Below are 16,112 nucleotides of genomic sequence, written 5' to 3' on the forward strand. Positions count from 1 at the left end.
ATCGTCCATTCATCCATTTGTCATTCATTCAGTGAGGAGAGAGAGAGACATATTAGCGCCAGGCTGGGTACCATTGTCCTACTGCACATTGTCTTAGCGGGTTATGTTAGGAATAGGTGGGGGCGGGGGGGGGGGGGGGACAGGTCAAAAGGCTCTACATTTTTTCTGTTTGTGATTAAACAATTCTGACAAATAAGCAATTAAATTTACAAAATCAAACGTCAGTAGCCATTGGCCTATGGTGGTTCTAGTGTTAACCAGTAATGATGTAATTCACGAGGCAAGAGGGTGTGTGCCCTGAGTCACTTCACTGAGGTAATAGATAATCTTTGGGAGAGACGTGAGATGGAGACTGATTTAAGTGAATGAATTAAGTTTTAGTGACAATCAGCTTTGAAATCAGCATATTTTGCGTTATGGTTTGCATATTATCAGAAACATAGTACCAGGGTAGTGAATTGATGATAGCTCCAGCTGTAAGCTAGCAAGAAAAGTTACTCTACAAAGCTGGGAGCTACCGGTATCTTCTTGCATTGTAAAGTGTTCTAGCCTGTATGGACATTGTTTTGCGAACAGTCGTTAACAGTTTCAACATTTCTACATGCCGTGTCGCATTATTCAGGTGTGTTAACTTCTTCTGTGCAGCATGAGTGGGAAGCTAACATGATGCAGCCCAGACTAAGTGGAGCAGGCACGGTGCTTTTGCTCTATAAGGGGGACATCGGCTGTGTAGACAGTTGATCCGTGAGACACATTTGACAGAAATACCAAAAGTAAAAATAATTCTAGTACCAAACTGTTTTTTATGTTCTAGTATCAAAAAAGTACAGAAGTTTTGCTATACTGTGCAAAACTAAAACACACAATGAATAAGTAGTGAAATATTTGTGTTGATAATGTCCTTGAGGGCCTAATAATTTGGTGAATTGATTTGGAATTGATTTTGGACTAATTGGATAATTACTTTAGATGATTATGGTATGCACAGGTGACAATTAGTTCACACATGGTGTGAGAAGGTGCTATATCGCCCTCTTGAGGTGGGATGATCAAAATGCCGGGTAGAAAAGAACTTGAGCAAAACGCAGGGCCCTATGCATGATGCATGAGTAGGCAAAAGTTTTTGTGGTGGGCTCAATCTGCGCTTTATGCAATAGCCATTTGGCACCAGACCGGTTACCTAAATGTTTCACAAGTGTCCTCAGTTACAGTATGTTTAGCTATAAGAATGGGCAAAAACACAAGTTTACTGGATACATTCCTTGTTATTATCCAGCACATCCAAGCCAAACATTCTCGCATTGTATGATGTCATATTCTATGTTCTTTACTGTATTAAAAATGTAATATGAACATGTTGCAGACTGTATACATGCGCCATTCACAATGTTGCATTATAATGCCCAAAATGAACTGGGTAAAAGTGTGTGTTTATTTAGTTTCTAACAATGTCCCATATTTAGGAAAAGTCACAGAGTGAGAACCACCTGGTTTCTTTGCCAACAGTAATATAGTTTTTAAGATGGTCAAAATTACCTTTGCGGCAGTTGTAGTGTTAATATTTGAAAAATATTCCAAAACGCTCTGCATTTCTTGAGTTATACTAGTACCTTTAGTGCACTTTATTTTATTAATTTTAATCTTAAATTAACTCAGTTTTTTGTCGTAGACATCATAGATGGCAATTGTTTTGAAACAACATTGTTCATCGTGGTGGTTAGCGACAGTTGCTGTCAATGAAGATGCTGTCAGTTAGATTGATTAGACAGATAGTACAGACTTAGAGGGGAAAATATATTGTGCTTTGGAGGGTCAGACAGTTTAACATTTCCTCTCCCTGTGTCTTCTCACTCTATCCCACCCCCTTCCCAATCTCCCTCCACTCTCCTTCTTTCCCTATCTCCCGCCTCCCTCTCCACCCCAACCCCCCCCCTAGGTTGACCCATGACATCAGCCTGAATGAGTTTGAGGATGAGGACCTGTCTGAGATCACTGAGATCACAGATGAGTGTGGGATGAGTCTGAACTGCAATGGCCTGGAGATTAAGGTAAGGGAGAACTTCAAACCTGCAGTTACTTTATGACACACACACACACACACACACACACACACACACACACACACACACACACACACACAATGGTCTGGAGATTAAGTTAAAACACCACTTTAAAATAGCAGATGCTCATTGTTAGGTATGGGGCAAGTATTAGCAAGTATTTCCACCTATTTCTAAGATCATCAGAACAGTGATACATGTACAGTGCCGAGAAAAAGTATGTGAACCACTGAACAATTTTCACACTTTGTTGCATTACAGTCTTAAACGTTGACATATTTAGTATGTTTTTATTTTCATACCACTTTTCTATCACTTAGAACGTGAAAAATATCATTTAGAAAAATGTTAATAAATCATGAAATGTAAAGAAAGCTACGCAAGCCCTGAAGCCCAAGTCAAACAAAAAAAAGTAAGACTATTGGAACTATCTTGTTTGAACGACTTGGTATTTCGTTTGAACGACTTAGTATCTTGTTCGAACGACTTAGTATCTCTTTTGAATGACTTAGTATCTCGTTTGAATGACTTAATTGTTATTTTGTCTAATTAGGCCTCATTTGTTATGCAGCTTGTCAGACCGTGTAATGGTTGCTGCAGCCATTCATTCACTGATTCCATCCATTGATATGATTATTCATTAACAGTTCTTTGATAGCCTAAAGCAGGGTTGCTTTTGAATGTCAGAGCATGTAATTGGGTAAGTGTGACACGAGGAGCAGAATGTAATTCGAGCAGATTGAAAAAATGGTCAGCCTTCTCTCCCGTTCCAATTGCGCTCTGGAAATGCTCAGCCACAAGCTCTGGGCATGCTCTTTTAATTAGGCCAATTTGGTTGTAATTATTTAGCCTACCACACCCACAGTAGCCTATATCTAGTTTATATTCTACTTTCTAACATTAACATTTGCATTTTAATTCCAGTGGGCCAGAAGTTTACATACACTAAATTGACTGTGCCTTTGATTGGCTAATTGATATAATTTGAGTCAATTGAAGGTGTACCTGTGGATGTATGTCAAGGCCTACCTTCAAACTCAGTGCCTCTTTGCTTGACATCATGGGAAAATCAAAAGAAATCAGCCAAGACCTCAGAAAAGAAATTGTAGACCTCCACAAATCTGGTTCATCCTTGTGAGCAATTTCCAAACACCTGAAGGTAGGTACCACGTTCATCTGTACAAACAATAGAACGCAAGTATAAACACCATGGGACCACACTGCCATCATACCGCTCAGGAAGGAGATGCGTTCTGTCTCCTAGAGATGAACATACTTTGGTGCAAAAAGTGCAAATCAATCCCAGAACAGCAAAGGACCTTGTGAAGATGCTGGAGGAAATGGGTACAAAAGTATCTATATCCACAGTAAAATGAGTCCTATATCGACATAACCTGAAAGGCCGCTCAGCAAGGAAGAAGCCACTGCTCCAAAACCGCCATAAAAAAGCCAGACTACGGTTTGCAACTGCAAATGGGGACAAAGATCGTAATTTTTTGAGAAATGTCCTCTGGTCTGATGAAACAAAAATAGAACTGTTTGGCCATAATGACCATCGTTATGTTCGGAGGAAAAAGGGGTAGGCTTGCAAGCCGAAGAACACCATCCCAACCGTGAAGCACGGGGTTGGCAGCATCATGCTGTCGGGGTGCTTTACTGCAGGAGGGACTGGTGCACTTCACAAAATAGATGGCATCATGAGGAAGGAAAATTATGTGGATATATTGAAGCAACATCTCAAGACATCATTCAGGAAGTTAAAGCTTGGTCGCATATGGGTCTTCCAAACGGACAATGACCCCAAGCATACTTCCAAAGTTGTGGAAAAATATCTTAAGGACAGCAAAGTCAAGGTATTGGAGTGGCCATCACAAAGCCCTGACCTCAATCCTATAGAAAATGTGTGGGCAGAACTGAAAAACCGTGTGCGAGCAAGGAGGCCTACAAACCTGACTCTGTTACACCAGCTCTGTCCCCCAACTTATTGTGGGAAGCTTGTGGAAGGCTACCCAAAACTTTTAACCCAAGTTAAACAATTTAAAGGCAATGCTACCAAATACTAATTGAGAGTATGTAAACTTCTGACAAAGTGGGAATGTGATTAAATAAATTAAAGTTGAAAGAAATCATTCTCTCAGCTATTATTCTGACATTTCACATTCTTAAAATAAAGTGGTGATCCTAACTGACCTAAGACAGGGAATTTTTGTCAGGAATTGTGAAAAACTGAGTTTAAATGTATTTCGCAAAGGTGTATGTAAACTTCCGACTTCAACTGTATATATGGAGACTGTTTAGTGCCAAAAATAAGGGGTTAAATACAAAAAAAGTTTTCTGATCTTTCTTATATCTCTAATATAGGACAGACACTTCAGAACAAACATCCTTTTAGATTTCTTGTGGGGACTATCTGTTGTTCTACAATACATTCGGACAGTATTCAGACCCCTTGAATTTTTCCAAATTTTGTTACTTTACAGCCTTATTCTGAAATGGATTATTATTATTGTATTTTATATTAATATACACACAATACCACATAATGACTAAGCGAAAACAGTTTTATTGACATTTTTGCACATTTTATTAAAAATATAAAACAGAAATACCTTTACATAAGTATTCAGACCCTTCTGCAAAATGTTGAAAAAGTCAAGGGGTCTGAATACTTACCTAATGCACTGTATGTAGTGAATCTGTTATTCAATGCATTTGTATGTGCTAATACCAGTTAGGCCAAATACATTTAAAAAAAGCAAACAATGTTTTCATATTTTTTTACACTTCAAGGGGTCTTAAAATTCTAAATCAAATAGCAAAATGATACTTGATATGACCTTCTTACAACAACTATTTATAGCTTAGTAGAACCCCTCCCCAGCTTAGACAGGGCTTAGACTGTAATGGGTTAAGTTGTTCAAATTAGATAATAAGTCGTCAAATGACTTAGTATCTTGTTTGAATGACTTAGTATCTCGTTTGAACAACTTATTTAAAAAATAAAAATCGTTCAAACGAGAGAATTCCAAGAGTGTACGTTTTTCTAAAAAAAAATTTCCTTGGGCTTCAGGGCTTCCGTAGAAAGCAGGCAATGTATTGTGTGAATGAGTATGTGAACCCTTTGCTATATGGCAAGATAGGTGCAAGGAACACAAATTACTTAACAAGTCACACAATATGTTAAATGGACTTCTTCTGTGTGTATTTACAGTATAGTGGTTCACATGATTTTAGAATGAATTATAAGGTCTCTGTAAGGTTACCCAGTCCTATATGAGTTTCAAGCAAAGGTTCAACCACAAAGCCACCATTGATATTTTAAAACAACTCAGGGTTAAAGTCGTAGACTGGCACAGACCTTTGCTTGAAATTCATTTAGTACTGAATAATCTTGCAGACCTTATAATTTATTCTAAAATCTGTGGTGGGACTGAAACTTGTTGAGAGGAGGATGGGGTGAAAACCTGGATCATCTATCAGGTGATGCATATATTTAAAAAAAATATTATTGTGTGTCTTAACACCAGAACACTGTGCAGATCAGACCCGTCCTCAACAGTGGGCAGCCAGAGAATAAGCAGAGATCCATTTTCTGACTTTTAAATTGATTGTATACAGCCATTGATTCTTAAAGAATATAACATAAATGTCTCATGAGCTTAGTCCAACTGTCGTACCCCATCAGAACCCATCATATAAACTTGTTTTGCTCCATTGTTTGTAAACAAACACTCCATAGCTTTAAAACATGGTTAAAATGTGTATCTAATGAATGGTCAGTCCTTGCATAGCTCTGTCTGAGAAATTGACAGTGGTTACATTTCTCCAGCCCCATCCCTCAGCTTTTTACCCAAACAAGTGATGGAGAGACAACTTTGTTTTTTTGCTGCCAAAGGTGCTTCCATCAAGTATTGACTTAAGGGTTCACATTCTTATTCACACAAGACATCTCAGTTTTTATTTTCAAAAATTTATCGAGTAAATATTTCACTTTAAGTGTGGAGTGGGTTGTCTAGATAAGTAGAAAAATACAAATAAATGAAATGTGTCAACTTTTTCTTGGCTCTGTAATAGAAAAAAAGTTCAGAAATGGTGGCTACACCTTACATCACATACCACAGTAGAGGATATAGTGCGAATTCTTGTCAATTAAGCACCTTTTCTACTTACCCAGAGTCAGATGAAATCATAAATACCATTTTTATGTCCCTGCGTGCAGTTTGAAGGAAGGTGAAGGTAGTTTTGCGAACCATTGCTAACTAGCGTTAGCACAATGACTGGAAGTATACGGGAGGAGCAAGCATGTCATCTGGGTAGAAAAAGGCTTGATTGCCAAAATCTCGCACTATCCCTTTAAAGCAATTGAATAACCTATGTAACAGGCCAAATAGGCTACATGTGGTATTGTGTTTATGGCCTAATTGCATTGGTTACATACACATGTTTAGCAGATGTTATTGTGTGTGTAGCGAAATGCTTGTGTTTCTAGCTTCAGCAGTGCAGTAATGTCTAACAATTCACAACACTACACATAATACACAAAATCTAAAAGTAAAAGAATGGAATTAAGAAATATATAAATATTAGGACGAGCAATGTCAGACAGACTAAAATACAGTAGAATAGAATACAGTATATACATATGAGATGAGTAAAGCAAAAATATGTAAATATTATTAAAGTGACTAGTGTTCCATTATTAAAGTGGCAAGTGATTTCAAGTCAATAGGGCAGCAGACTCTAAGGTGCAGGGTTACGTAACCGGGTGGAAGCTGCCTAGTGATGGCCATTTAACAGTCTGATGGCCTTGAGATAGAAGTAGTTTTTCAGTCTCTCGGTCCCAGCTTTGATGCACCTGTACAGACCTCGCCATCTGGATGATAGCGGGGTGAATAGGCAGTGGCTCGGGTAGTTGTTGTCCTTGATTATCTTTTTGACCTTCCTGTGAGGTATCCTGGAGGTGCTGTAGGTGTCCTGGAGGGCAGGTAGTTTGCCCCCGGTGATGTGTTGGGCAGACCGCACCACCCTCTGGAGAGCCCTGCGGTTGCGGGCAGTGCAGTTGCCATACCAGGCGGTGATACAGCCCGACAGGATGCTCTCAATTGTGCATCTATAAAAGCTTGAGAGTTTTTTTAGGTGCCAAGCCAAATTTCTTCAGCCTCCTGAGGTTGAAGAGGCACTGTTGGACCTTCTCCACCACACTGTCTGTGTGGGTGGACCATTTCAGATCGTCAGTGATGTGTACACTGAGGAACTTTTAAGCTTTCCACCTTCTCCACTGCGGTCCCGTCGATGTGGATAGGGGTGTGTTCCCTCTGCTGTTTCCTGAAGTCCACGATCAGCTCCTTTGTTTTGTTGACGTTGAATGAGAGATTATTTTCCTGGCACCACACTCCCAGGGCCCTCACCTCATCCCTATAGACTGTCTCGTCATTGATGGTAATCAGGCCTACTACTGTTATGTTGTCTGCAAACTTGATGATTTAGTTGGAGGTGTGCGTGGCCATGCAGTTATGGGTGAGTACAGGAGGGGGCTGAGCACGCCCCCTTGTGGGGCCCCTGTGTTGAGGATCAGCGAAGTGGAGGTGTTGTTTCCTACCTTCACCACCTTGGGGTAGCCCGTCGGAAGTCCAGGACCCAGTTGCCCAGGGCGGGGAACAGACCCAGGGCCCCGAGCTTAATGATGAGCATGGAGGGTACTATGGTGTTGAATGCTGAGCTATAGTCTGATGCTGAGCTATGGTCAATGAACAGCATTCTTACATAGGTATTCCTCTTGTCCAGATGGGATAGGGCAGTGTGCAGTGTGATGGCGTTTGCATCGTCTGTGGATCTATTGGGGCGGTAAGCAAATTGAAGTGTGTCTAGGGTGTCAGGTAAGGTAGAGGTGATATGATCCTTAACTAGCACTCACTTCTGTCATCATGAAGTGCTTTGAGAGGCTATGGGGCGATAGTCATTTAGTAGAGTTACCTTCGCTTTCCTTTGTACAGGAACGATGGTGGACATCTTGAAGCAAGTGGGGACAGCAGACTGGGATAGGGAGAGATTGAATATGTCCGTAAACACTCCAGCCAGCTGGTCTGCGCGTGCTCTGAGGACGCGGCTAGAGATGCCATCTGGCTGGCAGCGTTGCGAGGGTTAATACGCTTAAATGTCTTACTCACGTCGGCCATGGAGAAGGAGAGCCCACAGTCCTTGGTAGCGGGCCGCGTCGGTGGCACTGTTATCCTCAAAGCTGGCTTTTTTAGGTGTTTAGCTTGTCCGGAAGCAAGACGTCATTGTCCGCGACGTGGCTGGTTTTCCCTTTGTAGTCCGTGATTGTCTGTAGACCCTGACACATACGTCTTGTGTCTGAGCCGTTGAATTGCGACTCCACTTTGACTCTATACTGACGTTTTGCCAGTTTGATTGCCTTACGGAGGGAATAACTACACTGTTTGTATTCGGCCATATTCCCAGTCACCTTTGTCGTGGAAATTTTTATCAATAATGAGGAGAGACAAGGTCATTCACCAATCAGGATATTACTTTATTCAAAACGTATTAGTAAGGTAGTAAGTGAGGCTGGTCGACCCAACACTCTTGAGCTCTGACATACAGACAATACAAATATATTTTATAGCAAAGATACACCCTCTCAGTCTACATGACAAACAGCAGATGTGTGGAATGAATCAAACGGTTAGGATTTGTATGAAAGAAATGAATAATTCACAGCAGACAGTATCTGCTATGAAGACTGTTCTCATTGTACGGAAACCAGGGTTTGGCCCCCAAGCAGTGGCGGCTCCTGAAAAAATTCTCAGGAGGGGCAATTTTTCTGATGATTTAGGTGACCTACACACATTTAAAAAAAGATATGTCCAGCAACAACATGAAGACAGGGGCAGCATATAAGTCAATACCAGAAGCATTTATTGACTGATCTCAAAAGTGTTGGCTTACCAGGGTTGGTGGAGCCCTCAGTTTCATCTTTGCCTCGCAAAGCTAACTCAAACACTCCGCAAAACTTCACACACTGGATTAGCCGGCTGAGGATGTGGCGGTTCTTGCTAATGTCGTAGTAAATATATTTGTTATAGTGAATATGGAATATGATATGTTGAGTAAAATGTTGTGCTAAGATCTATTTAGGTCAGGAGCTGGTTATAAGTTCTGTTCCTATCCAATAACAATGGACAAAAGGGTCCTATCTTGTCAGCCTTGTCAGCAGGTGGCCAAGGACAACACCCACGCCATAGGCCTCTCAGTTCTTCCAACTCACGAGTTCTTGCTCTGAGGACACACACACACACAAACACACACACACACACATCATCACTGTTAAACACACACACACACACACACACACATCATCACTGTTAAACACACACACACACACACAAAAATCCCCTCTCTTAGGCTGAACATTTGAAGACAGAGAACCCGACTCAGAGCCAATGCAACAGTGACAGTAGCCTGCAGGGGACCTCGCCCAACTCATCAGGACCAATCAGAAGATCAGAACTACTAGATTGAACCTACTTCATTTATTGCATAAAATGTCTGCACACAATGTTTCGGGGCTCTCTTCAGATAATAATAATAATATGCCATTTAGCAGACGCTTTTATCCAAAGCGACTTACAGTCATGCGTGCATACATTTTTGTGTATGGGTGGTCCCGGGGATCGAACCCACTACCTTGGCGTTACAAGCACCATGCTCTACCAGCTGAGCTACAGAAAGTGGATAATCATGGATGCGCATTGCAATTGTAAAATGTCAACACAATTGGAGACACCACGTCATTTTTGGAGACATGTTATTGACAGTAAACTATTGTAGATGCGACTGCTAACTAACTAAAACATTTTAGCTGGCTAGCTAATCATCTTAGCTAAATGTGGGGCAAACAATTCAGTTATTTACCGTTAATTTGAGGGATTGGGGTGAAAGAAATCGAGTTACATAGTGATACTTTACGATATACTGTATTGACAATATCGCAATATTTTAGCGCTAGTTGGCTGTACCTGCACCAAAACACCATTATTGTTCCTTCATAGCTTGTTCTCAATCTTTTCACATTGGGAGCCAATTTGTTTTCAGCACTTTTATTTCCATGACTGATCAAAACTCGTTCTCATGGCTTTCTGATCCCTCTGCAACAGACATATGGTGCGCAATAAAATCACAGTATCGAATCGCAATACGTATAGAATCATGAGACTCGCAATGCTGATGCATATATCTTATCGTGAGGTTCCTGGCAATTCCCAGCCCAAGTTCATTTGCCACAACAAATCTCTTCGCTAGCAAACGCGATGTCTTCTCCAAAACGGCAATGTGTCTCCAGCAATGTTTACTTTTTTGACGTTCTATGGCATCTCCACTTTCCAAGCATATATGACCACATGTAATATTTTGGTAAGTGATGCAAATAGTGAACTATGTAGGGCCAGGATGTAAAATATATGTAGCTGCAGCAATTTCTCTTATCTGATATGGTAAGTAATGGGGCTTAATTTATAGTTCCCTAAGAGTTTGACGAACGGGTCCGTGAACGCGATTCCAGATATATTTACCTCTGAATAAACTGCCTTTATTACACCATATCCACATCCAGTAAACTTGTGATTATCAACACTAACCTCATCGTTGTGGCGGCGGACAGCTAGCCTGTATCCCTCGTCATCCAGTTGAGTGAGTGGCAATGTCTTTTTTCGTTCGTACCAATTTTTGGAAAATCCTCGGGTGTAGGACTTTCCGCCTTTAGTAGAAACCTGTTGAATTATTAAATTTGGTCTGGGAGGTCCTAATTGTTTCGTTGCCAATTTATCTTCATTTGTTCGCCGACAAAAAGGAACTTCTTTCAAACAATCCACTCTTTTCTCAGTTACGTTCATGGTTACGTAACGTATGACGAAAGCGCGTAAGTGCAAGCCCACAGACACCCATTGAGATTGTATTGAAGGCTCTGAAATTTGAAAAAAATAGATTTTACATGGGAGTCTATGACAGAAGTTCTGGGCGATTTTCAATCTGACTGAAATCGCCCCAAAAGGGGGTGGAGCCATTTGAAGCACGACTTTAGCCTGATTCGACATTTAGTGGCAGTGTGGCACTGTGGCAGATCAGACGTATAGATTACAACACTGATAACTACTGTTGCCGTGATATAATTGATTAGAAAAAAAATCCCTTCCTTTTCCCGTTTGGCAGTGCGTCGCCCATATCGCCCTATTGAACAGGCCGTCCCTGCCCCCAAGACCAAGGTTCTTATCAACTATTCATAACAGATCTCGTCCCTGGTACCTTACAGACACCAATTCAGTCTATGAAAATGCAGGCTCAGTCAGACCGGAGACATCTCCCTCTCACACACCATTAATCATGAAATGGAATGTGGCAGTTGGTTTTATCACCTAGCCATCCCTAAATCAATTGCCAGGCCCAGCTTCAGAGACTCCTCTCAGTTCACACAGATACAGAATAAAGAGTTTCTAAGAACCCTATTCTATTGCATAAAACATTATTAAACATAATCTTGTAATTTTTCCACCACACCTTGCCATGGTTAAATGCGGTGGTTCGCACATTCAGTTTTGCGCGAATGCTGCCATCTATCCACGGTTTCTGTTTTTAATAGTCACAGTGGGTACAACATCTCCTATACACTTCCTGATGAACTCAGTCACCGTATCCGTGTATTCGTCGATGTTATTCTCAGAGGCTACCCGGAACATATTGCGTGATCAAAACAATCTTGAAGCATGGATTCCGATTGGTCAGACCAGCGTTGAATAGTCCTTAGCATGGGTACTTCCTGTTTGAGTTTATGCCTATAGGAAGGGAGGAGCAAAATGGAGTCGTGATCAGATTTGCCGAAGGGAGGGCAGGGGAGGGCCTTGTAGGCATATCGAAAAGCTGAGTAGCAGTGGTCTAATGTTTTCTCAGCGCAAATAGTCTGGGTAGCCATGATTAGCTGTTCAGGAGTCTTATGGCTTGGGGGTAGAAGCTGTTAAGAAGCCTTTTGGACCTAAACTTGGCGCTCCGGTACCGCTTGCCGTGCGGTAGCAGAGAGAACAGTCTATGACTAGAGAGGCTGGAGTCTTTGACAATTTTTAGGGCCTTCCTCTGACACCGCCTGGTATAGAGGTCCTGGATGGCAGGAAGCTTGGCCCCAGTGAAGTACTGGGCCGTACGCACTACCCTCTGTAGTGCCTTGCGGTCGGAGGCCGAGCAGTTGCCATACCAGGTGGTGATGCAACCAGTCAGGATGCTCTCGATGGTGCAGCTGTAGAACTTTTTGAGGGTCTGAGGACCAATGCCGAATCTTTTCAGTCTCCTGAGGGGAAATAGGCTTTGTCGTGCCCTCTTCACGACTGTCTTGGTGTGTTTGGACCATGATAGTTTGTTGGTGATGTGGACACCAAGGAACTTGAAGCTCTCAACCTGTTCTACTACAGCCCTGTTGATGAGAATGGGGGCGTGCTCAGTCCTCTTTTTTTTCCTGTAGTCCACAATCATCTCCTTTGTCTTGATCACGTTGAGGGAGAGGTTGTTATTCTGGCACCACACGGCCAGGTCTCTGACCTCCTCCCTATAGGCTTTCTCATCGTTGTCGGTGATCAGGCCTACCACTGTTGTGTCGTCGGCAAACGTATTGATGGTGTTGGAGTCGTGCCTGGCCTTGCAGTCATGGGTGAACAGGGAGTACAGGAGGGGACTGAGCACGCACCCCTGAGGGGCCCCTGTGTTGAGGATCAGCGTGGCAGATGTGTTGTTACCTACCCTTACCACCTGGGGGCGGCCCGTCAGGCGGTATTTTGGATCAGCCTCTCGAATCAGTTCAATTGCCCTGGGGGGTACGAAAAAGGATCCAATTCAGGAAAGTCGGATTCCTGGTCGTAATGCTGGTGAGTTACTGCCGCTCTGATATCTAAAAGTTATTTCCGGCTATATGTAATGACACAAAAAGATTTCTGGGCTAATAATGTAAGAAACAACACACAAAAAAACAAAATACTATAAAGTTGCTTAGGAGCTAGAAGTAGAGCTGCCCTACCTATCGGCGCCATCCCCAGCTACTTTATTGAGGAGAAATGTACTTTCTATACCTGTGATATGTAGTTGTCCAACCTAGCTATCTTATGATGAATGCACTAACTTTGTCACTCTGGATAAGAGTGTCTACTAAATGACTAAAATGCAAAACATTTAATAAATTCATTAATTAATATCCTATAGCTTGTTGACTGCTACAGCTGTACTAACATGCCCTGTACACATTTAAACTGCTTCCAGCCCAACAATGGCAATGCAGACACAAGATGACTAGCTAGATTTAGCAAATGTTTAGCTTCATAATTACCAGCTGGGTAGATGTAAATGGTATTCATCGTGTTAGCCAGCTAGTTGAACATGCAAAACAACGACCTTGAAATCTATAATACTAGCTAGCTAACTATTTATCTATAATTTCATCTTGGCTAGCTAGCTAGCTAGCCAATTTAGCATGTGTCCCTATAACGTAACATGGGGTTTGATTAGCTTGCTAACCAATTAGCATTCACACCACAGTGGCTATTTCAGTAGCTAGCTAGTTAAACACGACACACTTGCAAACGTGAAAAAGATTATCATCATGTTATGCATGCCTTAGCACATCAGCAATTAACATTAAAAACACTCTAACCGGTGTATGGATTATGATGATGATTCACGGCAGACTGAAACACTTACAAAATAATCCTTGCCACTTGTCTTCAACCAGTCCAGACTGCTTTAGCCACAGAAGACAGAGCTGTATCGATACCAGCAGCTGTATTCAGGACAACACTGGTATTGAAAGCTGTAGCAACACTTTGCATGTAGTCCATGATGAAAATATTCGTAAATCCAATGGATCTTTCAAATATCCGTGGTAGCAGAGAGCAGAATGTGCAATTTTTCAGAGAAGCCTTGAGTGACAAAATGGACTCTCTTTCTCGTGAATGTCCCAGCCCCCTCATATCTCAACCAATCATGGCTAGGCAAGATTCTGCATTTTCTAAGTGTCTAAACAGCTTTGTGATTTCACATTTTATTTATATTTACAGATTACATATGAGTTTGTTATTAACACAGATGAAAATTCACATGTTCAAGAAGTCATTTCTGCAAAAAAATGAATTTTGATTTAAAAAACGTTTAACGTTCAAATGCCTCTCCTGTGAAGTAGTGAAGTGTGACACATGCCCAGCTATCTCTAACGGGTCACATATTCACACGCTCAAAAAGACAGCCTAAAGTTAGTTGAATTCCAAATGTTTACTTGTCACCTAAAGCTCAAATGGGAATATGTCAGATATTTGGTTTATTAACTAATAGCACAACCAAATGATCTGGATTGCAGTTGAGATTACATTACAAGTACAAGTACATGCTGCAAGTAATCAATGCCTTTCAAGATTCTGGGCGGTTTATAGCAATTGTGAAGTTCTCCACAGACTTGTGATCTTGAACATGATTACAAAAGAAGATTTATAGTAACAGTATCCAAATCAACATCAACATTATCCAAACCACAAGCTAGAACGAGCACATTTTAATTTCACTGGCAGAATTGAGACGTTTCGTCTTTCTGTGTATTTATCTGCTCATAGTGAACTACAAAGTCCAGTATTCATAGTGATTGCAGATACAGCCCCGCTAGGTAGATGGGACATGCCCACAAACTTGGTTGATGGCATTGTTTACTTCGAACAACCAACACACAGTAATCTCAGAACTTTTTTAGGCATTTTTCACTAACGTTTGTCATCATGCCTGTGTGGTGTTCTGTGTCGAATTACAAAAGAGTGCTTAAATTAGTTATCTTTCACCATTCTACCTACCAGAAATGTACCCCTATGCTGTTAATGGCTTGCAGCTATCAAGAATGATGCTTACGGTGACCAAATATCAGAGGGATTTTCAGGCTGAACGGATGGGGAATCCATTTCGACGACAGCTGAGAAGTGATGCGATACCATGTTTTCTTTTCTTCACAGTAAAACAGAAGATTCTCAATTAGAGGTAACATAACGTTAGCTAGCTTGCTAGCCTAGCTGGACACAGTAAGTTAGCTAGCTAGCTAACGTTACAGTCCTGTATTGAACTCTGAAAGTCATCAGCTAAATCATATAGCTAGTTAGCAATCTTTTGGATACACATTGTCAATCACTTTCGCCTATGCCATGGTAGTCAATGCTAGACTGGTAGCTAACTTCAGCAAAGTAAAAATGTTTGTTTGTTCTATCTTTGACTAACATTAGCTAACATAAGCTAGCTAACATTAACAAATAAAAGTAACTCAATCTGTTAGCCATCTATTCCACCCTTGTCTGGAAAACCATTTTTTACTAAACATAGAATTGTCGATATAGCTAACTCACTCTCTGTTTGTGTTTTGGTAGTAATGATGAATGTGTATAAATCGTCTGATTGGTTAGTTGGTTCTCAGCTGGCTAGCAATCTTGTTGCCAATTTAGTGAAGACAAAAGCAGGAAGTACCAGTGACTCGCTTAATACGAAAGTGGTCAGATGACGCTACAGGACTGTTTTGCTAGCACAGACTGAAATATGTTCCTGGATTCATCCAATGGCATCGAGGTGTATACCACCTCAGTCACCAGCTTCCTCAATAAGTGCATTGATGACGTCGTCCCCACAGTGACCGTACATACATATCCCAACCAGAGCCATGGATTACAGGCAACATTCGCACCAAGCTAAAGGCTAGAGCTGCCGCTTTCAAGGAGCGGGACACTAATCCGGACACTTACAAGAAATCCCGCTATGACCTCAGACGAACCATCAAACAAGCAAGTGTCAATATAGGACTAAGATTGAATCCTACTACACCGGCTCTGACGCTCGTCGAATGTGGCAGGGCTTGCAAACTATTACGGACTACAAAGGGAAACCCAGCCGCGAGCTGCCCAGTGACACGAGCCTACCAAACGAGCTAAATGCCTTTTTATGCTCGCTTTAACGCAAGCAACGCTGAAACATGCATGAAAGCACCAGCTGTTCCGGACGACT

The 16,112-nt window shown here is 41.4% G+C and overlaps 1 protein-coding gene across 1 annotated transcript in view; it reads left to right on the forward strand.

Moving 5' to 3' along the window:
* LOC311127310 (C-Jun-amino-terminal kinase-interacting protein 1-like) overlaps positions 1–16,112 on the forward strand; it is a gene marked incomplete at its 3' end in the record, with an annotated part of 122,959 nt that overhangs the window by 37,057 nt on the left and 69,790 nt on the right. The window contains exon 2 of the mRNA XM_084159120.1: positions 1,937–2,048. Coding sequence (XP_084015246.1) covers positions 1,937–2,048 — 112 coding nt within the window. The remainder of the gene's footprint in view (positions 1–1,936; positions 2,049–16,112) is intronic.

The sequence above is a fragment of the Coregonus lavaretus genome (genome assembly GCF_964263955.1).
Source record: "Coregonus lavaretus genome assembly, chromosome: 4".
In the NCBI taxonomy this organism is placed as follows: Eukaryota; Metazoa; Chordata; class Actinopteri; order Salmoniformes; family Salmonidae; genus Coregonus; species Coregonus lavaretus.